General features: G+C 42.1%; 2 protein-coding genes across 2 annotated transcripts in view; both read left to right on the forward strand.

Annotated features, from left to right (window-relative positions):
- LOC143324152 (semaphorin-7A) overlaps positions 1-8,962 on the forward strand; it is a 37,050-nt gene extending 28,088 nt beyond the window's left edge. Inside the window, exons 11-14 of the mRNA XM_076736380.1 lie at positions 1,597-1,712; positions 2,233-2,405; positions 2,845-2,900; positions 4,185-8,962. Of these exons, the coding sequence (XP_076592495.1) occupies positions 1,597-1,712; positions 2,233-2,405; positions 2,845-2,900; positions 4,185-4,531 (692 nt within the window). The 3' untranslated portion in view covers positions 4,532-8,962. The remainder of the gene's footprint in view (positions 1-1,596; positions 1,713-2,232; positions 2,406-2,844; positions 2,901-4,184) is intronic.
- An 11,500-nt stretch (positions 8,963-20,462) lies between these two features.
- Positions 20,463-24,164, forward strand: tlr18 (toll-like receptor 18). Its single transcript, XM_076737451.1, has 3 exons — positions 20,463-21,448; positions 21,819-23,001; positions 23,694-24,164. Exons 1-3 carry the CDS (start codon positions 20,463-20,465, stop codon positions 24,162-24,164), a joined length of 2,640 nt encoding a protein of 879 aa, XP_076593566.1.
- Positions 24,165-24,814: the final 650 nt, after the last annotated feature.

Genomic DNA, 24,814 nt, shown 5'->3' on the forward strand with positions numbered 1-24,814 from the left:
ACAGAAGAATGAGCAGATGCCAACTGTTACCGCTGCTAACTGAGCCGTTAGCTGCAGCTAGCCACTAGTTTTTGCAGGAATGCGTCAATTCTGAGGCAAAAGAGCATTGCAGTTTGGTAACTTAGCCCATTTTGCTGGTCATGCTAATGGAGTAGCAAAGTTTTCCCACCGTAAATTCAGATTTATAAGGTAACTTGTGTTGAAAAACTGATAATAACCAATAGCATTTCTAATGCCGCAGTAAAGGCTAGAGCTACTTAAGGCTACAGAACCAAATATGTGCATTACTGCTGTGTTCATTGCGTCTGAATTTACATTCTGTCCATAGTGTGTGTAACATGACTGACTGTGTTTCTAGGGGTTATGGTGGATGGCCTGCTTTCACCTTGTACTGTTGTATGTACATAATTGTCATTATCGAGTATCCATCCTCTGTCAATGAGCAGTGAAGACTTTACTGCCCTTGCTGATTTCACACTTCTGCGAAGCAAACTTCTTTATCCTTTAAACACAAGCTTTCTGAATCGATGCAGGACACGCACTCCCACAGCAAATTTTCCATGCAATTACAATTTAGTCAGAGCAAATAGGAGGAAAACACTTGTTCAGTCCACATTCTGTGCTTGAACAGTTTTTCTATGCTGGAAAATGACCTGGTCGGTGGTTTGCTCAGTGCTAATTTTATGAAACAAAGCATGAAGTATGAAACAATAAGGAAGGTTTTGAGACTAGATTTTGACAAAGGGTTTCAATAAAGTGGGTCCCACCTTAAGTGCTTTATCATGTTGACATTGTGCTCTCATAGTGCATATTCCCAAGCATATTTTTAAACCCATTTGCATGCAGTGGGCCTGGAACCTTCGGTTAGCCTGCAAAGCTCAGTTTCTAAGCCAGACGTCATAACATAACTATTACATTATGGCCAGTGGTTACAAAAGAAATCTCATTTTCCATCAGTTTGGTATGGCACTCATCTGCTCTGGGAAAGATCCCCGGTGGAGCAAGAATAAATGATCTAAGACATCGAACGCTCCATTGTTTCAGTGAGGAACGAACTCAGTGTTTAATTTAAAAGTCACCCGGAATCCAAAAGTGAGGCTACTTTAGTTCCACTGCTGAGTGCATGGAAGGTGTTCTACAGATCTCAACCTCTGAACTTCCCCCTACCATTAGCAGCCTGAGTAAAACACTTCCTCTACTGCATTATTGCAGCCAGAACTGCGATTTTGGATCCATCCATTGAGGTTAAACAAGTACAGTTCTTTTTGCAGAGCAGCTCTGCCTTCACAAATGCCTGTTCAAAAAAATCTTTAAAATTATAGTCTGCCATTTTGCCTTTGGCCCTCCAGCCTCCTTAAAGAGTGGAAGCTGGCCAAGTCAAATCTGTATATTTATAAAGCCCTTTGGACAGCAGAACAAGGGCTGCATATCAGGCAAAAAGAGAAAACCGGAATGCACAAGTTTTAACATATGACACTGTGGATGTTCTAGCTTTTTTCTGTATGTGGGCACTTGCAGAAGAGTTTAGAAGACTGCAGGCCTGTGATCCAATCCTCCACTACATTTACGATGTCTTGTCCTTCTTTATTTCTACAGAACAAGGCAAAGTTCTCAAAGTTCTTCACACCAGCGAGGGGGTCTTCATCATATCTCAGTACTCTCTGTTTCACAACGAGGGACCCGTTCTAAACATGGCCATTGACTCCCAAAAGGTATGAGGAGTAACGGTATGCTGTTTGGTACATGGTCTTTCAGCTGCATTCCTTCTTTCACCATAAATAACACATCATGGCTGGGAACGGCCGCAGGCCCCCAAACATAAAAGGAAGATTAATTGCACTGAAGCTGCATATTGTAGCCATAAGATAACCAGGGCTTCAATCAGAGGTGAAAGGAGGAAGAAATGTGACTGATGATTTTTAGCCTTTGTTCAGAATTCATTGTTAGAGTTCAATCTGAAACAGTTCATCCTTCTATTAAAGGTAAGATGGATAAATCAAACCAAATTTTGTCAATTTTCATTCAAGGAAATTGTCTTCTGAAATTCCTCATTTGGGGTTTAAGATGAGGGTTTTACTGTCTCGTGTTGGTTTTAAAGCTGTTTCAGAGGCTCTGCTGCCATAAAGTCTGCACTTTTAAATAATGACGCAACACTGGCTGATTTATTCCAGCAATGCTGGTGCAGTTATTGAATCAATAAATACATAGTCCATTGTGTCTTTTCCTCCTTAGGGACACCTGTATGTCGGAACAGCGATGGAGGTCCAGCGACTGCCGCTGGCTGACTGTGGCCGCTATGGTGACACTTGCAGGGAGTGCATCCTTTCCCGGGATCCATACTGTGGCTGGGACAAGGCCAGGAGGAAGTGCATCGCCATCCCGCCTGGATACAACGTCACAACTGGGTATGATGGGGCACTCTCAATGCAGTTCTGAAAACACTGTGTCAGTACTGCCTGATAAAGCTTAAATCTGCAATTAAGAGAGAATTCCTTATGTTCTGACTGACAATCATTGGCCCTGGGGTGATAAAACTTGCTTTAACTATGACGAAACTGCGGTTCAAAGAAAAACATGACATCACCGAAATTGCATGTTGAGCTAATCCTGCGCTGGTTTGCAAATTGCTTTGGCTTGAATGGATCTTGTGCATTTCCAATTTTAACAGTGTGTAAATCAGTCATGAGCTCCGAGTCCTTTTTTCTGCTTCCCCCCGACATTGTTGAATGATTTGTCTCTGCATGTTTTAATTTGTGAGTAACAGTAGGTTGATGTGGAGGCTCATAAGCCATTTGTGAAACTATTTAACGCTGCTAATTTGTCGTCTCTATTCTTTTCCGACAGGGCACTCATTCAGAATCTGGACCATTCGAACTCCTCGGTTTGTGGGGAAGCTGCTGGTGAGCCCTTATCTGCTCTCTCCCACTCTCTCTGTATCTTAATTAAACCAAAAGAGGAACCTCTCTGAGCAGCTACAGTAAAAAGATGATTATCATATAATTGAACAGTCCAAAACCCGCAGGGAGAGATTTTTTTCTTACATCATGGCTTGCCCTGTTTCAAAGCTCAAAACCCAGTTATAACCCTGAATGATCATGACAATTACTCCCCTCAGAAGGGAAGGCTATCTCCTTAAGACATCAGATTTTAACATGGTATTTATTTCCAGTTTTGTCAGTGGTGCCACATGTAATGCCTGTGGTCACAAGAACAAGTTTCCATCTATTTCCCCTGAAAGTCACACTAAAGACGATCTTTAACTGATAAAGAACAAAGAAACTGCACACCGCAAAGTTTCATACAATACATTTTATCATCTTTATTCTATATGAGTCTATTTTTGAGTTTAAAAACAATATGGATGATCAAATGGAAAATTGCTTAATGTTTAGTTTTCACTGAAAAATGCAAAATGCAAATTTGTCCAATGTGCTACTGCATGAACTCAAAGATTTTATTAATTGTTGCAAGTTAGCCAGCTAGCTCATGGCAATCAAAACCCTATATAAGGTATATGTAGCATTATAATCCGGCATTATAAGGAAATTTGTATGATTAGATTGTTTCTTTCAATCCCAAAAAAGTCTAGGGTCTGTGTTTTACTGTGTAAAACGCAAATAAAAACAGAATGCAACCATTAGCAAATTAGCAGTCAATGAAGTTGATTCTGTTCATCCATTGTCGTCTAACCACCCAGTTTGTCTTTGGTTTGTTCCAAATAAGCAAGAAACTTAAAATGCGTCACTTCAGTGTGACTTTTTTCCCCTCATTAAGATCATGGTTGGATTAACCTGGTTAGGGGCACCAAGCCAAAACTGAACTGTGGGCCCCTACTGACAACTTGGCACAGGGTCCCCCTACATGACAGGTGATACTGCAGGTCTTAGGTCTTTGTGTTGCCAGCATGCTTCATGGTGCATGTTCCCAAATGAAACTGCAACGAATCAAATAACCGCAAACCAACTGACACATAATGAATGTGGGGGCTTCGAGACCCTGAGGGTCTGGAGCTGGAGGCAGTCGGCTGCTTTTCCAGGTTGGTGACCCAGCAATGGCAAAAATCTGTAAAACAATTGATGTTTAGAGTAGCAAATATGAAAAAAAAATGAGTTAGATATGGGCTGAACCACTGTTGAGTTGCATCAGGTGTTGATATAAAGCTCTTCATTACTTTCTCCCCACAGCTCTGAAACAGCGTCGAACTTCTCCCAGAGAAGTTGTAGTGCAGTCCAACACCTCCATCTTCCTCCCTTGCCCTGTGCACTCTTTTCACGCCACCTACCGCTGGGAGAAGGACAACTGCGGCAAGAACTATCCGTGCCTCTTCTCCGGGGACTTCTGCGTCCTGGGGCCAGCCATTGACACACCCCTGAAGGAAGGCGTCTTCCGCTGCATGGCCACCGAGGACGGATTCAAGGTGGAGGTTATCTCCTTCAGGCTGGTCAACAACGGCAGGCTCCTGGCTGCTTCCCTGGCCTCCACCTTGGGGCCATCGCTCCTGCTCGCCGTGGCTACCCTGTGGCTCCATTAACTGCAGCTAATTCTAATGCTAACCCCTCATCCTTACTGGCTCCCAATGACAGGAAAGACAAGGAGCCGCTGTTAGGAGGTTAGGTTCGCAGACCATTGAAGTGTATGGTTGGGTTCAACGATGAACATTCACCTTTTTCCATATTGATTATTAGAGGAAGAGTGCAGAAAATGTTGAATGAGGGACTAAATTGTGTATTTTGTTGCATAAAGTAGTGTTTGTGCAGCTGCAGTAGTCTTGATAAGATCAAAACTGGAAAATACATTCATTAAAATTCAGACTAAAGTGACTAGGAGTTACTGTCCATGATTTGACGAGTTCTATCTGTATTCAACCATAATTAGGTGCTTTGCGAACCTTTCCTCTCTGACACATAAGATAAACATATCGTATGAGTGGGGCAAAAAAAAACACCAATACCAGGCCAATTCTTTTTACCATGTCTCTTCTTATTTTGAAATTGACTTGATTGTGCTTATTTGTGGATATATAAACCTTTAATACCTTACATCTAATCATTCATCTTGTTAAACTTCATTGGTATAGCTCATTAGTACTTAGAAAAAAGTCTGGTATTGAGATTTAAAAAGCCTTAACACTTCTGGGACACAAACTCCTAAGCACAATTTTGCAGTCGAGGCAGAATACTGCAGACTCGGTTGGACTTGGCGCTATAATTAGTGCAGCTGAGTCTAACAACATCGCTGGGAGGAAGTGTCAGCTTTTTGACAGGAAGTAGGAGGATGGGCATGAGCTCATTCTCGAACATCACTGTGTCTCAGCACCTCCTCCTCAGACGAGGCAGTTTCTTGCATCTTTTTATCAGATGGTATCAGACATCGTTATTACGCCTTGTTCACAGCTTTGTCCGTTGTTTTTCTTTTTACATGCCATCGTCTTTCCTCCTCCCCAGAGCATCATAAACACAACACTCGCTCATACAGGATGTGAAAAACGCAACATCGCCTACAGCTCCTTTGGAAAAAGAATTACTTAATGTTAGCAGAAGGGAGCAAACCGCCCTCAGAATCGTTCAGCAGCAAAGTCTTAATCATAAAACCTTTAAATAATTAAATTCATGTCTATCAGTCAACATGGAAGTTTAAATTCTGGTTGTTTTCTGTTAGGTGTGGAGAGACGATGGTTGCAAACTATGTGAAACAGCAGTGATCTTTTTGCTAATTCTGGGTATGTTGGTGTCACGCCATAGGTGCAAAGTCCAAAATGTCCATTTAGGAAACAGTGGACAGCCAAAAAAGAGAAGCTATTCTGCTGCAAACGACATCCAATTTCTGTCAACCTCACAATGCGTAAAGATGTGAACAAGGTGTTGCACTATAGCAATTTCAATAAACACATACTTGCAGTACGTTATCATAAAGGCAGATGAAACTGAACAGCATATTAGGCTTGCATTTTATAGTTTGCTCGGAGAAAAAAAGGCTTGTACTTAGATCCGTGAAGTATGTTCTGTATTTTATTGCTCTGCAGATGCTGATTTCTACCATTGCTGCCTACGTGTGTGAAACTTTGTCTTGATTGTTTGGGTTTTTATGCCATAGTTTGACCATGATGTGTAACCATTGGCTGCTTTGCCTCTTTCCCCAGGGACATCAGTACAAATAGACAAGAAAATAGTTATTTTTTGTATCTCTATGCTGTGAAACAAAAGGCTGGACAGGTTCCATCAAGACGCCTCACTGATGAACAGCAGCAACCACAACCAGCAGGAAGGGCAATGACTTTAGGATTCGACATCACGCCACGTCTGCAGCGTCATCCTTTAACCTCTCGTCTAATAACACCAAATTAATTAAGGCTAAGAGAGCAGATTAAAGCTGAATGTAAAAAGACATGTGAGTTGAGAATGTAGCTGCAGTTCAGCAGCACAAATGCCAAAAACCAAGGCCAAACCTTATGAATACTGATCAGCTGACTGAAGTAGGCTTGTGCGGTGATGAATTATGCAGTGGATTAGCATGTTCTCCAGAGCTTTGCGAATTATCATTCAGTAATGTTACATAAATCTGGCCGTGCCGAGCCTTCCACTGTGGCAGAGATGTCATTAATAGCTAATTAGACAATGGAGCCGGCTCGTCATGCACCGTATTAAAGAATTTATTTTACACCGTCAGGGATACGAGCAGCATGTTCTCGGCTGTGAAGTAGTGTCGTGTTTCTCATTCAGCTCGGTTGTGTGTTGCTGCTCTGGGATCTGCGTACTTTCTGCATTGCACTGATGTGGGCTGTGCCAAAAAAAAGAGAAAAAAGAAAAAGCAAAGCTACATTTCGCCACCTCATCCAGCCGACGCTTAATGCCTCTTCTTATGTTCATTCACACAATCCCTCGCTCCTTACCGCGCATATTTTATCGCAGACAAACCCTGAGCGCATGTACAACATCAGTCTTCCCCTCAACTAAACTCGCAAACACAAACCTACTGCAGGTCTAATGCATATTAATCATCTTTGTGTCCGTGTCGCCACCAGGGTGGGAAATCAACACCAGCCATCATTTGGTAAAGGCTGTTAACACTCAGTCCGTTCTGTCAGAGACTTTTGGCAGGAACCTAAATGAACACACTCAGACGTGCTCGAGGCATTTTCCTGTATGACCTCCTTTATACTGTAACCATAACCACTGTGTATGTGGTTGTGGATCGACTCCTGTGATCACAGGGCACTATGACAGCAGAGGCCAGTGGCAGCAGGCCTGAAATCAAAGGCTCCGTACTATAAACGTACATGAAGGGATGACAGCGTTGGTCCTTTGCTCAAACGCTTAAAACAACCTGCTGCATGCTTAAGTTTGTGACCTCTTGCAGGCCTTTCTCAGTGGCAAAGGTGGAAGCAGCATGACAGCGACAACAGGTGGCAGTAGACTTTATGACCATCAGTGTTGGTTTATGTAAACCATGACTGCCATCTTCTCCTCAACCTTAACCGAGTACCTTCAGCTGCCTTCACTTAACCAGACCTGAAGGATCGAGGTTCTGTTCTGTTGTTTAAGTTGTTGTACTAGTACTGCAAGAAGTACTAAAATAATACTAAAATCCACTTATTCAAATATTTACTTAATCACACAAACATTATCAGATTATCCAGATATGTTAAATATACAGAGGACTTTAAAAGGTATTCTGGTGTCACGTCTAGATGGAGTTGAGTCTGAAATTTTTAGTTTTATTCAAATCATAATCTACAGAGTTAGTGTAATATTTCTCTCAGATTTAGTGTAGGAAGCATAGAAAGTCTCTCAAAGTTGAAAACTACAAACTAGTGCATTATGTCATTAAACGTAGGCCCACTCGCAGTACCTCTCTCTGACTGACAGTCCAGCATTTTTAGGGAGTTAAGTACACAAGAAAGTGCAAATAACACGATGTGCCAGTGGATGAAAATACTGCTCATGTCAAATCTTATGGGAAAAATGGCATAAGGAGAAATATTTTGGAGGCTTTACTGCCGTCAGTGGAGCCATCTCTCCATCGCCCACAACCGTTATTCTATTTCATCTTTCATTTCTTCTTTACAGAATTACATCTTTGAAAATGTTTTTCATTTTAAGCTGTTCATAGTTCCTCCATCTCAGTTGCTTGTTGCTGGACTCAAAAACCAGCCGATGCTGTCGTTTTCAGTGTGTTTCTTCATTGCACAGAGGCCGGGGCTGTGGTATAGGGTGGATTTGGGACACGAGGTTTGTTTTCTCCTCAGGAAAAATTACCTTGTGTCACAGATTGTTGAACATGATCAGATCTGATTGTATCTCCCCTCTTCACGAGGAGCAGGGCTGGAATCAAGCCTTCATCAATCATTCAGTACGACCCAATCATCATCCTCAAGTCGCCAAGGCTTTGCTTTAATATCCACACTTCTCCAGCTAATGCGTGGGATTCAGATTTATAGCATTTAGCAGCACTCTGCGCCTTCAAACCACATCTCATCTGTGTTCAAGTCCTTGCTTTGATATGGACATTCACACGGCTGCTTTATCGAAATGTAGTTATCGCTCACTCACATCCGTCATTGTCAGCCAGTGTGATAAAGGCTAATCTCCTTCAAAGCAAGTTCTTTATTTGCCTTCAGGAAACCATTTTAGTGGATCACGCTATCTGCTGTCAACGAATCGATGTCGAGTGAAGCAGGTCGCTGTTTTGTTTGCTCTGGGGTTTTGAGTGTCGAGTACTGTACATGATGTGTGCCCACGATTATGTGTCTTGATATATCTGATTTTAAAAGTAACATGCCAAACTCTATTATTAAAAAAAGAGATTTATATTGGTGCCATGCCAGTCTAATGCCATCTCATAACATGTATTTTTAAAAAACAAATATCTATAGTGCAATAGATATTCATGTAACAAATCCATATTGACATGTGTTTCCCTGAACATGTGCGGTGAAAATTAATAAAATATAAGTATAAAGAAAGGATCTTGTGTTCATTTGAAAGCACTGTGAAGCTGAATCCCTTCATTTACTTGGAAATTTGATTAATTTACCATCAACAATGATGTAACGAAGGCGTTTTTAATGGGATTTTCAGGGGATAATTGATGGATTGAAGTACGCCATTTTTAGTTATAGCCATGTTTCAGGATGAATAATCATTAAAGTCACGCCTTCACGTGGGCTTTACAAAGGTCTTAAGGATTTTACAAATTAAATTATTACCATTACTTTATTGCACACCTGGGGCAAAGGTGCTGAGTACTCGAATACTGAACTCACTTTGTGCCTGAAAAAATCTGAGATTTTAACCAAAATCCCAACTCTGATGATGCCTCAAATTGATAATGAATGGATCTGGAAAAGCGCCCCATCAAATGTATTTAATTTGTTGATTAAGGGATTTGATTTTTTCTCAGATGAAAGGACAAATGAAGGGATTCCTTCTGCTTTGCCATAAACGCGATTTAGATGAATGTGTTCATTATGCTTTAAGGGGTAAATGAGGGATTAATTAAGGAGGTATTAAAGGCCTGAGGTTTCACAGTGAGGACAAAGATGTCTGCTGGACATCTCTCCATATTTTGACTGAGCTGGTCTTTGTCTCTTAGTCCCTCTTCCTTTTTAAAGAGATCTGAGACTGAGACAATCACACGCATCCAAAGTGGTCTAAAGGATCATAAGGCGCAAAAAGGAAATCTGCACACACCAGATCACAAAATGGTTGACACTCTTTTGGCGGTGCCTGTCAAGACAAGCATGTTTCATCACCATCTGCTGGCCAACATTTGATGCATTGACAAGAAAATTGGAAAGCATATACAGCTTTTAAAATCCACTGACATCACACGCATCATGAATGCCTTCATATTTGGCTGCTTCCATGTTGTTGCAGCCGCTCTGTCTTATCTGCTCCTCTCTGATTAATGACATTTTACGAGCGTAGAGCCACCAATCAACTCCACTAATCATCTACGGTAACATGGGTGTCAAACCTGTCTGCTCCAACAATTAGAGATGATGTAGCCAGCAGGCTAAGTGATAGGACTTGAAAAGAAAAAGCAGCACTCTTACACTGATGAATGTTTTATGGCTGAAATATCAATTTATGTCTATCTGGAGAGTATTCAGTGAGGCTGCTGATGAATAGAACCAAACGCACCAAATGAAGGACTGAAGTCTAAGTATAGAGCAGATCACGTGCATGCATGCTAAATTAATGCTAATTAATGCATGCTAGTTTGTCAGGGATAATGAATTATGCACAAAGGTGTAGCCTTACCCTCACTTTTTTTTTTTTGAGGAGACAGGCCTCAAACAGCATGACAGACTTCCAGACAATCGACTCTGAGTTCAGCCGGCAGCGTTCAGTCGAAAGCTGAAAAACAGAAAAACCAAAAATACATTTTTATGGTTCCCAGACAATGAAACCTCGTCCTCTGGTGCTACCCTCACAACAAACTTCCTTAGCCCTGTTACTGGCCAAGCTCTGCAGAGCAAAATCATCAGAAGGCGTTTTTTAAACCAAGCTTCATCACTTTCTCTCATAAACTGCTCTCAAAAGCAGCCTGTTGCACAAGTCACATAGTTGCAGCAGTTTCTACTCAAGAACAAAGAGGCGCTTTTGTTAAAAACCGTGAGAACGAGTCTTTATCTTACTCAGCACGCTAGCTGTTTACCTCCACATCTCTATTCATATTCTGGAGCCATTAAATAGAAATGCTCATTTCTTTTCAATTGGTTTGGCACATCCATTGTTCTGCAGTTATCGGGAACACACACACACACGCAAACAAGGGTTGTCTCTTTTCTAAACACACAAACAGAAATTCGACAGCGTCAGTCTTCTCAGTGCATGTCGTGGCACAAACACAGACAGAAGCCCAGAAAATAAATCAAACCACATTCCTGCTTCCAGATGTTACGTCTCTAAACACAATGGAGAAAGTAAAGGTCCTTATTTGGTAATTTGAGCTTCACAAATGAATCTGCATTGTGTTAAAAGGTGCGATTCACCCAAATTACAACATTTTCTCTTGTCTTTTGAGTCACATCTACACATGGAGACAGATTGAGCTCTAGAAGCCCTGGTTTTAAGATACGCATCAATTTCCTGGACAGTAGTTATTGGAAATATTCTCCACCAAAGAAACACTGTAGTCATCAATACTATGAAACCTGCTGACAGCATGTTATTCAGAGCAGCCCTTGAATTGTGCCGGTTCATTAGGTGCCTCGGCCTAACGGCTCCCCCGACCTCAGACTGCACACTGCCGCCTCCTGCTGAACACTGGTATGCACAAGCTAGAAGAGTGCCAGCAACGTGCTTTTGAAATTAGCGTTAATTGTAGTATAATTTTAGTCAAATTGAACTGTGGACATTTCAGTTTGTTTTTAGTCATCAGAGTACGTTGAACATTTCAGTCAGTCTCATACACAACAAACAAAACCTGCCTGTTTTGAGCCTTGATGTCTCCTCAGGTTTGTGGCATTCTTACCAGATATTTTATTGCCTCATTTCAGCTTTTTTCTCAGCCTCATTGCAACAAAAATTGGCCCAAATATCACCTTTTGCCACAGCTCTGCTGTTGTCATTGTTAACTTTAACTTCCTTTCTGAAAAATAGTTACTGCAAGTAACTCTGAGTCCGGACTGCGCTCGCTGTGTTCTTCTTCTTTGCAGCAGACTCAGCACACTTTAGCGCCTTACTGCCTCCCACTGGCGTAATAACATCATAAACGTCATAAACTTGACCCATGCCCATAGCCTTTTCAAACAGGCTCAGAGCGCACTGCTGTATAGATAAAAGCCTGGTTCACAACAATGAGGAAACGAGATAAAATCATAATATAAAAATTTACATTAAACTTTGTTTATATGAAAGGAATACAAAATATTTTCTGTTCAAATTCCATTCATTCCATTTGGGTCGAGAGCAGAAACCCATATCTCAAAGTCTGGATGAAGAAAACCAAATCTTTCTGCGAGGTTCCAATAATCGGCCCAATAACGTCAGAAAAATGACATTTCTGAGTGGAGTGACAGTTTTCCTCGTGTGTTTGCCTAGAAGGTGTTTTTCAGTCAAGACGGCAAAGATTTTTTGAAAAAGTGGAGTTTCTGGGGCCGAAGATCTTCCCGACACCTTCCACATGCCTGAGCAATACACACACCCCCAACACTCCCCCCACACACACACACACAGTTGCCACAGGCGAACTCATCCAGTGTTGAATCACTTCTCAGTGAGCGTCTGACGCATAGCTCACGTCAAAATGTGTTCTGACAACTCAAAGTGATGAAGAAGAGTCAAATCTGACTGTCCATCTCGAGGTGAGTTAAAAGACTTTTTCTCTCATGTCCTTTAACTTAGACAACTTTCAGGACTGTCTTCAGTGGATTAGGACACAAATATCACTCTGTAACTGTAGTTCTGTCCATGAGGACGTGACTAAAAGGAGCCCTGGTGATGGCTTTGGGTACTGCGATGGTTGTGTAAACTGAGATGAATGAAAGCTGAATCATTCATCAGTCATCACTGGCCAGAAATGTGTCACATGCAGTCTTACAGTAATAACTGTTCAGCAAACTTTCCAAAACTGGCTTCAGACACAACAACAGCGAGAAGTAATGAATCAGTTTGAAGTGTTCAGCGTTTTTCCATCATTTTGAAGGATTGTGTCAAAAATGTTTTGGGATCAGAAAGCAAGATGGATTTTAGAATTGGACGCTGAGGGTCAGTGGTGGTAATGAGCAGGAAGGCAAGCACGACTCTTTCACTTTCTCTGCCCCGACTGATCTGATTGGTTCAGGGATCAAACTAGCAACATTTATGAAACGTGTTGATTTGATGCATATTTAGGCTCCATCAGGTTTAGGCTGCTGCTGTTTAGAGTCAGCTGTCAGTCACGACTTTACTCATGACTCACACAATGACTGGATAATTTGCCAGGAACACACATTCATGTGCTGACAGATGAAATTTTGGTAATTGGTGATGCCAGGATTTTTCATCTGGTCAGAATATTATTAGTCCAGTATTTCATTTTACCAGCAAATACCTGTAAACTGACACCCCCATCACCTTCAGCTAATGACATATCATATCATTACTGCTCAACATCAGCAGGTACAACCTCACTGTGCCGCTACCACAGCTGTAGACTCAACAAATTGCCTGAAAAGGCAAATTCAACAAAAAAAAAAAAATCAACAATGAACATCCCATCAAGCATTGCCTGTGCAGCCGAAGCGTGATGCAGCTCATCTGTGTGCTCTAAAACTCCACTGTTGTGCAAGAGGCTATTTTAATCACAACACAAACAAAACTTTGGATGACAGGTTTCTCTTTTACAATGAATGTGGCCCATAGCTTTCAGATGACAATGAGCTGTGACATGGAGGCGTAAACTATTTCAAGCTTTTGCTACACAGACAGCACTTGTCAGTAGGTTTATTGCTGGTTTTGGTCTCATAATGGGATTTATTGATAATAATAAAAAGATAAACTAACGCCAGTCTTATCCTTTAAGACACCCGTCACCTCAGGCAATCAGCCTGCTTAATTGCTGCCACCCGTGAAGCTCCGGCAGTAAATAAGCTAATTTCAGGCAGTTTTGAGCAGCTGTCGGTGTCAGTACTGCCTGGCTGATAATGTCTGAGGAGCTTCGTCTTCAGCGCTGTGAGGGGCAGACACTGTGCATCTGGGAGGGTTTCAAGCTGCAGGTTTTATTGAAAGCAAGCAGAAGTTAAAGCCAAGGCTCCTTTGGTTTCTTTGAGGATTTGTTTGAAACCTGAAGTCACTTCAATCCTGCTGCTGTTTCGCCCCTTTAGATCTTTTTCAAACTATCATTTTGAACAGTGTCATTTATTTCACTCTTTTGCTCTTTCTATTCGTGTTGTAACCTCTTTTATTTTAGAAGGTCTTGTTGAACCCTCTCAGACATCTTGCAGTCTGGAGGAGTGTGTGGCTGACAGTGAGACAGGACTGCAGAACACTCTCATTTACATGTGCTGGATTTCACCCAAACGATCACATGACATTATTGTGGGTTTGCTCTCATAAAGTAAAACAAAGCACTTTCTCAAACTTGGTTAGTCTGACATGAGTTTGATATGACTTTGTCAGAGAGGAGCTCGACCCCTTGGCTCCAGTTGTTGCGATAGCACTGATTCATGGATTACTCACTGGCCCTGCCACACAGCACAGCACAGCACGGCGGTATATAGGTGGAGTCATATCACAGTAACACAGTGCACGTTGTACACACAGAGCATGTTTCTCTTTTGGAGGCCACACTGGACAATATTTAGATTTTTGGAAAATAAAGCCTCGGGGCTACTGTTATTAGGTGGAATACAAGACTCCTCCTTTTTCTTGTTTTTTTTTTTTTTTTTTTTTTTTAATCTCTGAAACTGCATCGGTAAGTACAGTTTTACCAACTCCTACTAACAATTGAAAGAAAAACATTAAGGTGAAAGCCAAGTAAGATTTTGCCCATGAGTGATAGACCTTTCTCACAGTGGATATTTTGTCTTGTCATACCAAGAAACGCTCAGGTAAAACTGATAACATCAACCGTGGATCTGTTCCAGTTAAGTGAAGCAATAAGCCGTAACCATGAACCAGCATGTGCAACACAAGAACTCTGGCCCTGAAACAAGGAAGCAATGTCACACCATTCATGCCACAATAAAGCACCAGACAATGAGATATTAACACTTTGACAGGCATGAATCATAACATTAATGCTGTCAGACACACCTGCCCTTTTCCTGCTGTGACAAATCAAAATATCTGCCGTCACTAACGTCTGTAACCTTCGAGAGACCGCCGCTCTGCTTTAAATTGGTTCTTTTGGTTGCTGGGAGGATGACTGTTCATGTATTATCCAATCGTTCAGTTATTCAGTTCAATCTTGGAAATGAAAAACAGGTCAGAAGTAAATACGGACAATTACTGTGTTTTCTTAAAAGCCTTAAAGTAGACAATCTAATAAATCAGGCTTTCGTTGTTTTGTTTTGGTAGCATCTGTCTGTTTGGGATTATTTAAGGAAGTCACTACTTTACACACAGACATCACACAAATGAAGGCAACAAAGTTAAAAATCTCCTCCCTCTTAAAAAATGTGACGAGTGATGTGTAACTGTTTTAATCTCATGATCTTTATTTAATGCTTGGTCCAGTGCAGCATATATATAAATATTACAGGGGCTACAGGTTGTCTGTCAGCTCTGGTGAACGGGATAGCAGAGGTTAAAATCTGTCATAAATACTAAATCTCCTCAGGAATCATTAAAATGACTGACAGTACTCCACCTTTGCTGTGTGCCCTCCCCTGAGCTCTGTGCTTTCAGTGCATGCACACAGTGAAGACAAGCCCGAAATCCACTAATGTGATGCAGTCTCAAAAACAGACATCAGACTTCTTTTATGGTTTCAGTTTCTTTTCTAATTTGATTACTCACTTCAATACTAAAACAGGAAACCACACAGCCGTATTCCTTTTTTGGTGCCCACGATAAACAAAAATACCAGCTGTGACTTCCTGTTCTCACTCCCAATGTGTCAAACGATGTAGTATAAAGAGCAAGAAAACTCCACCAATGGCAGAGTTTCGGATGGCCGGATGGGTCGAGGAGACCCCCATTTTGAATCCAAGGAGTCCTGAGCAAGCATCCATATGTGGGAGTGAGAGCGCTTTGCATGAACATGTTGAGCGTCGGTCGGTGTGCAGACGTAGGACTTAAACATGGAGCATGATTAAACCACGTCAGTGAAACGAGGCAGTCAGCACGGTGCTGCGAACACATGACCATTAAAAGCTGTTTGCCACCAATTATTGACTGCTGAGTAAATATCAGACACGAGTAGAGCTTTGGGCTCACTGGATGACACCACATCAATGAGAGAGCCATCCATTGTTCTTTCACAGCCTGGTGGGTAAATTACTGCAGGACTTCCACCTACACCATCGACCAAACGGTGCACCATGTACACAGACCACACAACACCAGCATCAGAGTACACCTGCTGAAACGCCTTTATGCTGCTGTGAGCTTGAATTCAGTCAGCCACTGCACATACAGAACTGAGGTTAGACAACCAATATTGTCATTGCTTTTATTAGTCTATATTTTACCTCTATCATGATAAGCTTTGGATAAAATTATGTGGACAGATCACCCTCTGGATGAGTTTTATATCAAAACCATTAGAACATTGCTTCCTAAATCCAACACCTGAATATCTATTCAAAATATTTGCACATGACACATAATTATGGCAATTTTCAGATTTAGTTTGTCCAGCTAAGCTCTACATCGCCACATGTGGCTTAGCTTTAATCACTTGAACTTGTGTTTAATGGGAACCCAATTTTACACGTCAAAGCCTGCTTACAGGTCAGGAGGAGTTCCACTGCACATATGACAGAAGTTGTACAGAGCCCTTTGTGACTCCAGAGGACTCCTGAAGACTACAAGGTACAAGCTTGAGGCTAGCAGCTCAAGGCTAAATTCGCTGCTACTAACACAACTACCATAACACATCCAAACATCTGACCCAGCTGCCGACAGCTGACAGTCTGGCTGCAGCGTTTTGAACCATTTGTCAGAGCTAGCACACAGCAGAACAGAAGCATCTGGATGAAACAAAGGCATGAATTACGATCTCCGCATTAGTCACGGACAGGATCTTAGCTATGTTGCGTAATTGAAAAAATGTGATTTCTTTAATGTGCTGATCAAACAAGCGGGTAGGATCAAACGTAACAGCAACACTGTTCAGGGTTACAGACACTGACCTCCACATCCATCAGTTTTAACTGTCCTTTTTTCTTTTTTTTCATGTCATCACCATCATATTTACCTCCTGTCTCCCTCAGCTGTGCTTTAAGCTTAATGCATTCAATGCACCTTTCTAATACAAGCGCTATGCTACGCGAGCAGATCCAGTCTAATCATCATCTTCGGCTTATCATTTTCATGAATTTTTGCACATTGGATGCACCCCCTTTCTGATTATCATACACATTTTATCATTAACTCCAGCACACTTGTGGTGCACTCTGCAGTTGATGCTGATAAGAGACAACTGAAACTTAGCATCTCTCAGCTGAAACTGATGGATGTTCTGCTCAGTATCATGCAGCTAAGTGAAGTCTGACAATGTGGAGTTGAGCCCGACTAGCTCAGTCTGTGAAGTCCTGTTATGGCCACCGTCATTGTGGACACTGTAGCTTTGCAAGTCAGAGAAATTCCCGGCATTGATGGATGTTTGTGGCATGTATGTTTTTATGGCGGGTATGTTTTACAGTGAAGTTTCTTACTTGATTTTGAAAAAATAAAGCAAAAGTCACACTTTTTACAGCTGTCTAAGCTCCCCAACACAAACCGTTTACAAAGATCAAATATTATGCTGTTTGCTCCTGAGGCTGCCCTGCTAATAATGTGGTTGAAAGATTTAAGGGTGTTGTCATCTTTGATTGATAAAAATATGATCCTAAGCAGTCATGCAGGTTTGCATGTCACTGATTTTATCATAGCGAACAGGATGTGTACCTTTCAAACAATGAGATTTTCTGTCACTTGATGTGTTTAGTTGTTACTCATCAGCTTGTATCCTTTTGCTGCAACACCTGTTTAACTGGGTCAAAAGATGAACAATGGCGTTGTTGTCGGGCAGCGTCAGTTTCTCGGGTGCAGAGAAAACAAATATTATCCTTCTTCACATGCCCTATATGAACTTTATGAGCCTGGCAGTGGGCCAACCTGCATGTGACAAAATATTGAACAGGAAAAGGGCCATATGTTTTGTATGTACACACAACGAGCAGCATGTGCAGGTGTTTCAGATGGTCTAACCTCGAAATCTGAAAAGCTGTGAACTTAAATGTGTGTTGACACTGAAGCGATTGCAACATACCTCGCCTCTGAAGCTGTGGAGAATAACACTAATGGATGGAATGGAGAAAAGTCTGCAGCACTGCCAACATATTTGTGCACATTCCTTTCACAGATAAGGCTGCACACACCACAGAACAGGAAGGTTTGCACATTTAGAAACTGCACGAGTCCACTAAATTCTTTACACCGGATCCTGACAGTGAAACTCCAGCCATGCAGGTTAATGTCAAACCAGCTGGAGGTCGTGAACTCAAAATGCCAACAAGATGTATGTGGGTTAGGAACACAGTTTCGGTTAACCTAGCATGCCTTGTGAAACAGAGGAATTTTCCTGAGACAGCCTTTATACTTTTCATTCGAGTCATGACCAGATGCTTTGTAAACAGAGAAAAGACTACAAAGAATGGACAGTTTTTATCTGCCTTTAATATCTCCAGAGCTTGATGTACTTACCCATGCTTGAAGCCTTGAGGGCAAGATTCTGATGAAACAGATGTGCCGATGGCAAAAGGTGAAGGTTAAGCTTTAACCTTGAAACAGCATGTATAAACATGAGACTCAGGAATGGCATTTAGGTCTCTGACACTGTCCCCTAATGACACACACATGGAAATCACTTAAGTTTTTCGCCAAATCAAAGTGGAATTAATTGTATTGGTGGACTGATCAGTTTTATAATTGGTGTTCTATTAGCTGCAACACCAGCAGTGTAAAAAAGATGTGGGAGCAGATCAGGGTCATAAAGACTCTTCTGCCATCACTCCACCTTCTCTGCTTGCATGTGTTTCTGGCTACATCACATACAGCTGCTATCTCTTTGGGTGCGCTTTGAGGGGTCAGTGGCAACAGAGGTCAAAGTTGAAATAATTAAAATTTTAAGCACCTCGCTCAGTGGCAGATTCAAGCGGTGCATCGGGGTAGCGCTTCCGCCTCGTTGGGTGCCGCCGCTCTCGCCGTTTTCATAGGAAAACATCTGCACAGCCAGCACAGAGCAGTTTTACAGGTGTGGGCAGCTTTCGTCAATATTATTGATGGTGATCTAATCAACTGTCAATTTCCAGGACCAGCTGTCCACTGTTGACCAGATTATACAGCCCAGGAGCGTCTCTGGTTTCCTCAATGAAGCAGCATCACGGCTGCTGTTTCCTCAGCCAAACAATGTTTATATGTCACGGAAGGAAGATGATGGCTACACAGTCAACACGAGGTGACATTAACTCTCTCAAGGAATACGGTCGTTCATTTGCTTACATTTATCCAGAAGCACCGTTAACAGTCAGCCGTTCAGATGACTGCTGAGAGGAATGAGGAGGCATTGGCTGGGAACAGATGAGATGATTTTAACATCATGATCCATCTCAGTCACTGCTGCTCACAGGTCATAAATAAAGATCTAAATAAAAAATATCTAATCTGGTTTTGATCATGTGATAAATGACTGACATTACAAACTACACACTGCGTGTGATTGCTCACAGCTACAATCTTCTTCCCCACATTAAATTAAATGTATTGATCCGCCACGCTGGTTTCTTCTGGTCGTCCGAGATGTCACAGATTAGGACTACCTAACACAAATAAGGAAACAGCGTGTTTCTACACGACCCATATCCGCACAAACATAAATGTTTATTCAAGCCGCGTCATTTCTGGACAGGAACAGTGTTTGCTTAACGGGGGTTATAAAGCTTGACAGCTCCTCCACGTGAGGGCCAAAACACTGTGTACACTGGACCATCAATATAAATAAAGGTTTGGGAGAGGGGATTTGAAACAGTCTGTATTAGCAGCCTTAAGCAGGAAACTCATCTTAAGAGGGTAAGTCCTGTGAAGGGTATAATGCTCGATGAGCTGTTGTATAGTTGGGGACCAATGAAAACGTCTATTTCATATGGATGAGCCTGATGTCTTTTTCACTGCAGATTTTCTGCCTGAGAGCACTTAATGAATGTAGAGTGATGTGTGTAGCCTGTTCTCTGCTGTGTTTCTTGTAAGGTTCACTTAGCCTGCAGAAGAAACTATATGTCAATTTATTCTGTGAGGGCACATTCAGGATTTAGCGGGACATGACAGAAAATTGATCAAAGATCTTGTCGAAGCAGAGATTAAGATTTGTTTCTTTCTTCTGTCACATCATGGCTCCAGCATCTTGATTTCTCCATTGTCTCTCAATGCTATGTGGCTCTGGGGGCTTCCAGGAATTACATGCCAGTTGATTTCAGAGGGCTGGTTTACTGTTGTAGCCACAATTTGTTTTGCTCAGCATGATGCAATTTCAATAGGTATGCATTTTCCTCCATTCTGCAAACCGTAACATTCTTTGATGCAGTGACAGCCCAGATTAAGATGCTAAACAATGTGTACTGAAAAGTAAAAAGTAACAAACATTTTTTGGCACTTTGCTTACAGATGAGTTGAATTAAATGTCAAAAAGAGAAGGAATGAAAGATTAAAAAGACACAGAAACAGCATCCAGAAACAACTTGAATCGATGTACGGACACTATTTCACTGGAATAAACAACACAATGCCAACATCTAAGCTGTCCTCCTCTTGTTTCCTTACAGGTCTGTCATAATGATTTGGAAATTGCTTCATTTTAGTGCTCTCCTTCTTGAAATTTTCGCATCCCCAACTCCATCTTCACCCCTCACCACCAACACTGACAAAGGAGTCTGCTACATCTACAACTCTGGCCGTTCTGCCGACTGTCTGGGAAGACAGCTTGAAAGTGTCCCATGGAGACAATTTCCATCCACGCTGGAAGACATTGATCTTTCCTACAATAAACTTCAAGCTGTCCACGCTGACGACTTCCTCCGCCTCCCTCGGCTTCACATCCTTAAGCTGCAGTACAATAATATTTCACACATTGACAATGATGCTTTTAAAAACAACACGCTCCTTGAGCATCTTGACATCTTCAATAACTCCCTGCAAGAAATTCCTGCCACAGCGCTGACTCCTCTCTTGAATTTAAAAGAGCTCTACATGTCCAATAACCTTTACAAACATGCCACTTTGGCTGATAGCTTCTCCAAATTTGTTAAACTCAGTGTTCTGTCTATGGGTGGGTCTCTGGTGATGGGTCTAAAGAAAGCTGATTTTCAGCCCCTGAAGAACATCAGGTTACAGGGCTTTGCCATTAAATGTTCCTCCAATCTAAGTTACTATGAGCCTGGAAGTTTAGAGGTCATCCAGACAAGGCAGATGGGATTTGATATGGCCATAGATAAACGACCTAACACTCTTCATCACATGCTACGTGACCTTGCCAACAAGACTTTCAGCGTCATCCAGTTCCGCAACCTATTTGAATTCATGTACTACTTGGGAGAGGAGGACATTTTCCAGGGTTTAAAATACGTTAAGGCAAATCAGCTCATCTTTCACAGAGGGAAATTCAATGAGAACCTCCTGAGGATGGCTTTAATGAACTTACAAGATGCCCCTATCCAAAGGTTGAGACTTCAGTACATCGACTTCGCCCGTTCACCGACATTTGTTGATGGCGGAGCAGGTTCCAGCATCACAGACCTGGCACTGGATAAGTTAGATCTTTGGTGAGTATATAGTCTCATCTTGCAGCATCATGTCCCAGTGTGAAATGTAAATCATTTGGAGTGAAATTGCTTGTCATGCCATATATTTATAGACCTATAATAGGTCGATACTCCCCCATGATGTCTCACAAAGCAGTTACAGTCAGTTTAACTATCAGAACTATTGGTAGTCAAAGCAAAACATCCTTGTGCCTATAGTGCAAGGGACTTTTTATCCTCGAACTAGACTTTTCATACAACCCTTTGGTACATAAAAGCAATATATTTAATGCTTTTCAATAATCACAAAAAGCTCAGTGTTGTTCTTGGGGGACTGAGTATTTGCTTTTCATTTGCACATACAAACATTACAAATCTCTGCTTCTTGTAGGTATATCAGCAATCCTGATGTGCTGCGATTTGACTGGCGCTTCACCTGGTTCAACAAAATAAAGGAATTGTCTATTCAGCATGTGTACTTCAACTCTGTACCTTGTGATGCCTGGATTGAGATGGAAGGTGTGGAGTTTCTGGATGTTTCCAATAATCGATTAAAGAATGAGTTTATCTTCAACCAGCGGTGTGATTACAAGGGCTCCATGCCAAATCTTCACACCTTCAAACTGAACAACAATGACCTGACCAGTTTAAAAGACTTGTCATTGCTGACAAGGGAGTTCCAGCAGTTGCAGGTGTTGGAATTTAGTGACAACAAACTGGGATCTGCTGAAAACAGTTGGGATTGCGTTTGGCAAAAAAATATCACTCAGGTTATTGCTCACCACAATCAATTTGTAAGTGAAGCCCTCCATTGTCTGCCCACCACAGTGCACTACTTGGACCTCTCCTACTGCAACCTGGACCAGCTGGACATTAGGTACTTTGAGAAAGCCACCAACCTTAAAGTGCTCTTACTGAGTGGGAATAAAATCAAGTTCATCCCATCTAACTGGAAAAGTCCATCACTGCAGTCACTAGCTTTGGATGGGAATTCGTTTGGTCTCATTAGCCAGGCATCCTTCCAGGACATGCCGCAACTGTCTCATCTGAGGGCAGGGAACAATCCTTACCATTGCACTTGTGAGCTCCATGCTTTCGTCCAGGACACAATGTCAAAAGGAAAGGTTAACCTCACAGATTGGCCTTGGAACTACAGGTGCTACCACCCAGAGGCTTTGCTCAACACAGTCATATCCAGATACCTCCCAGGTCAAGTGGCATGTGATATGAGACTAGTTATCATCATCAGCGTCGCGACCACTGCAGCGGTGATCTTCATACTGATGCTGATTTGCTATATTTTTGACCTCCCGTGGTACACTAAAGCCACATATCACATCATCAGGGCCAAATACAGAGCTCACAAGGAGAACGGGGCAGGGGAGTCTGAGACTTTTACTTATCATGCCTTCATATCCTACAGCCATTCTGATGCAGACTGGGTGAGGGACCAGCTTTTGCCCTGTTTGGAGAACAACAGGAATCCCTATCGTCTGTGTATTCATGAGAGGGACTTCATGCCAGGAAGATGGATCATCGATAACATCATTGACAACATTGAAAACAGTCGCAAGGTAGTAGTAGGTAGTTTTGCATTGACTTGTATGTGTCAGAATACAGATTTCAGGTATCCACAATAGTAACAGTATGCAAAGACTTGCCAAACCATATTTTATTGAAACCTACGATCTAGTTTATCTAGTTTAAGTTACTAATGTTTAAAGACCGGTCTTTGTTTGGGTTAATAAGTCCTTATTGTCTTCCCTTTGGCACTCTCTCTCTGTGAATTCCTGCTGCCATGATAGGTGCTTTTCAAGGGGCACGTCAGAATCCTGATAGACCAAGATGAAGACTGGCCTTTGGTGCCATTGTGCTGTTGCAGTAGTGTCTGCAGTGGTCAGCCTTTATGGTGGTTATTGATGTGATTCAGCATGTTAAATCAGTGTCTTAGAGACATTGTGAAAGAGAGCTTTACGATTGACTGCTCAGCTTGGCAAATTGGTGATTTCATTGATTCAGTGCAGTTGAGTGCAGTGGGATTTAGAGTGTTTTGAGAGTTTCTGGCATTTCCAAAAAGAATTACAATGCAGAACAACAGCTTTCATCAGTGCCAGTACCACACCATTTCCCTAACATCTAAGACATACTTTTAGACAGTATCACCCTAACTAGCACAGCCCAAAACTCATCATATCTTAAGTGGAAGAAAATATTACGGTCAGTTGTAATGCATGTTTCCTTTTCCTTTCTTTGTCTCCATCCTCAGGTAATATTTGTCCTCTCCCGACACTTTGTTAACAGCAAGTGGTGCAACTACGAGCTGTACTTCGCTCAGCAGAGAGCCATAGGCAAGACTTTCAGTGATGTCATACTAGTAGTGAAGGAGCCCATTGATCCCAGCTCCTTACCAAGTAAGTACTGCAAGCTTAAGAAGATGCTGAGTACCAAGACGTACCTTGAGTGGCCCCAGCAGGACAACCAGCAGGCTTTTTTCTGGGTGCAGCTGAAGAGTGTTCTGGGCAAGCCAACAATGACTCGGGAGGGGGCGCACAGTGTTAAGAGCAGAACCTCATCTGTGGGCGGCGTTTCTGTGATTGAGTTCCCAATGGAGGATAGGAGGCCTGAAATAGCAGCACCAACAGCAGACAAAGACGAAGAACACAAAAACAAGATTATTAAAAGACATAACGATGAGCTGTCAAATCAGAGACAAATCCCTATGGTGGCAACAGGTTAAAAACAAAGATTGTGTGATTCCTTCAGTATTGTCTCAGTATAGGCTTGAACTCAGGTGACCTTTTGTGTGCAGGTTAAATCAAGCTGGGAGCAAAAGCCAACGTCTCATTATGATGATGGACAATAACACGATCCCTCTCTGCCCATGGCACTCTGTCATGTTATCCCTGAGGGCCGAGCCGATGCCCTCTGCTCCGCTCTCCCTCTGAGCGTCTCAGACCGGGTGCCCTGCTGACAGGTGCTGAAAGGCCACAAACTCGACGGCTCAAATAAGATCTCCCATGTCGCACTCTGGATAACAAGCGAGGTGCTAGAAAGATGTGTTGACAGGAGCCACATTGTGAAAAGGTAGTGTTCTGTTACATTCTTGGCCCTCAGAGGTATGAGATCACGCATGTTCCCACTCTGATGTTCCAGTGGCCAAGTCAAAGGCCACACAAGTCACATAATACCAACACTTCAAAGAATATAATGTGTTTTAGGGAGATTAGCCCGAATGCTGGGTGCATAAAAATCACATGAAATCTTTGTGGATAATTGGATTCAGCGCTGCCAGCACTGCATGCCAGCTCTTGAGTACAGGCAATGCTTCGAGATATTCGGTTCTGTGGCACAAGTTAAGCAAGTGATAGTACAGAAAAATAAATCAGG

This window comes from Chaetodon auriga, chromosome 8, assembly GCF_051107435.1.
Source record: "Chaetodon auriga isolate fChaAug3 chromosome 8, fChaAug3.hap1, whole genome shotgun sequence".
In the NCBI taxonomy this organism is placed as follows: Eukaryota; Metazoa; Chordata; class Actinopteri; order Chaetodontiformes; family Chaetodontidae; genus Chaetodon; species Chaetodon auriga.

What these genes read in the sequence shown, in the direction of transcription:
- tlr18 (XM_076737451.1), top strand. Translation starts at nt 20,463, where the DNA reads ATGATTTGGAAATTGCTTCATTTTAGTGCTCTCCTTCTTGAAATTTTC. An exon ending in CTGGATAAGTTAGATCTTTG is followed by an intron (nt 21,449 to 21,818) that starts GTGAGTATATAG and finishes TGCTTCTTGTAG; the next exon opens with GTATATCAGCAATCCTGATG. An exon ending in ACATTGAAAACAGTCGCAAG is followed by an intron (nt 23,002 to 23,693) that starts GTAGTAGTAGGT and finishes CTCCATCCTCAG; the next exon opens with GTAATATTTGTCCTCTCCCG.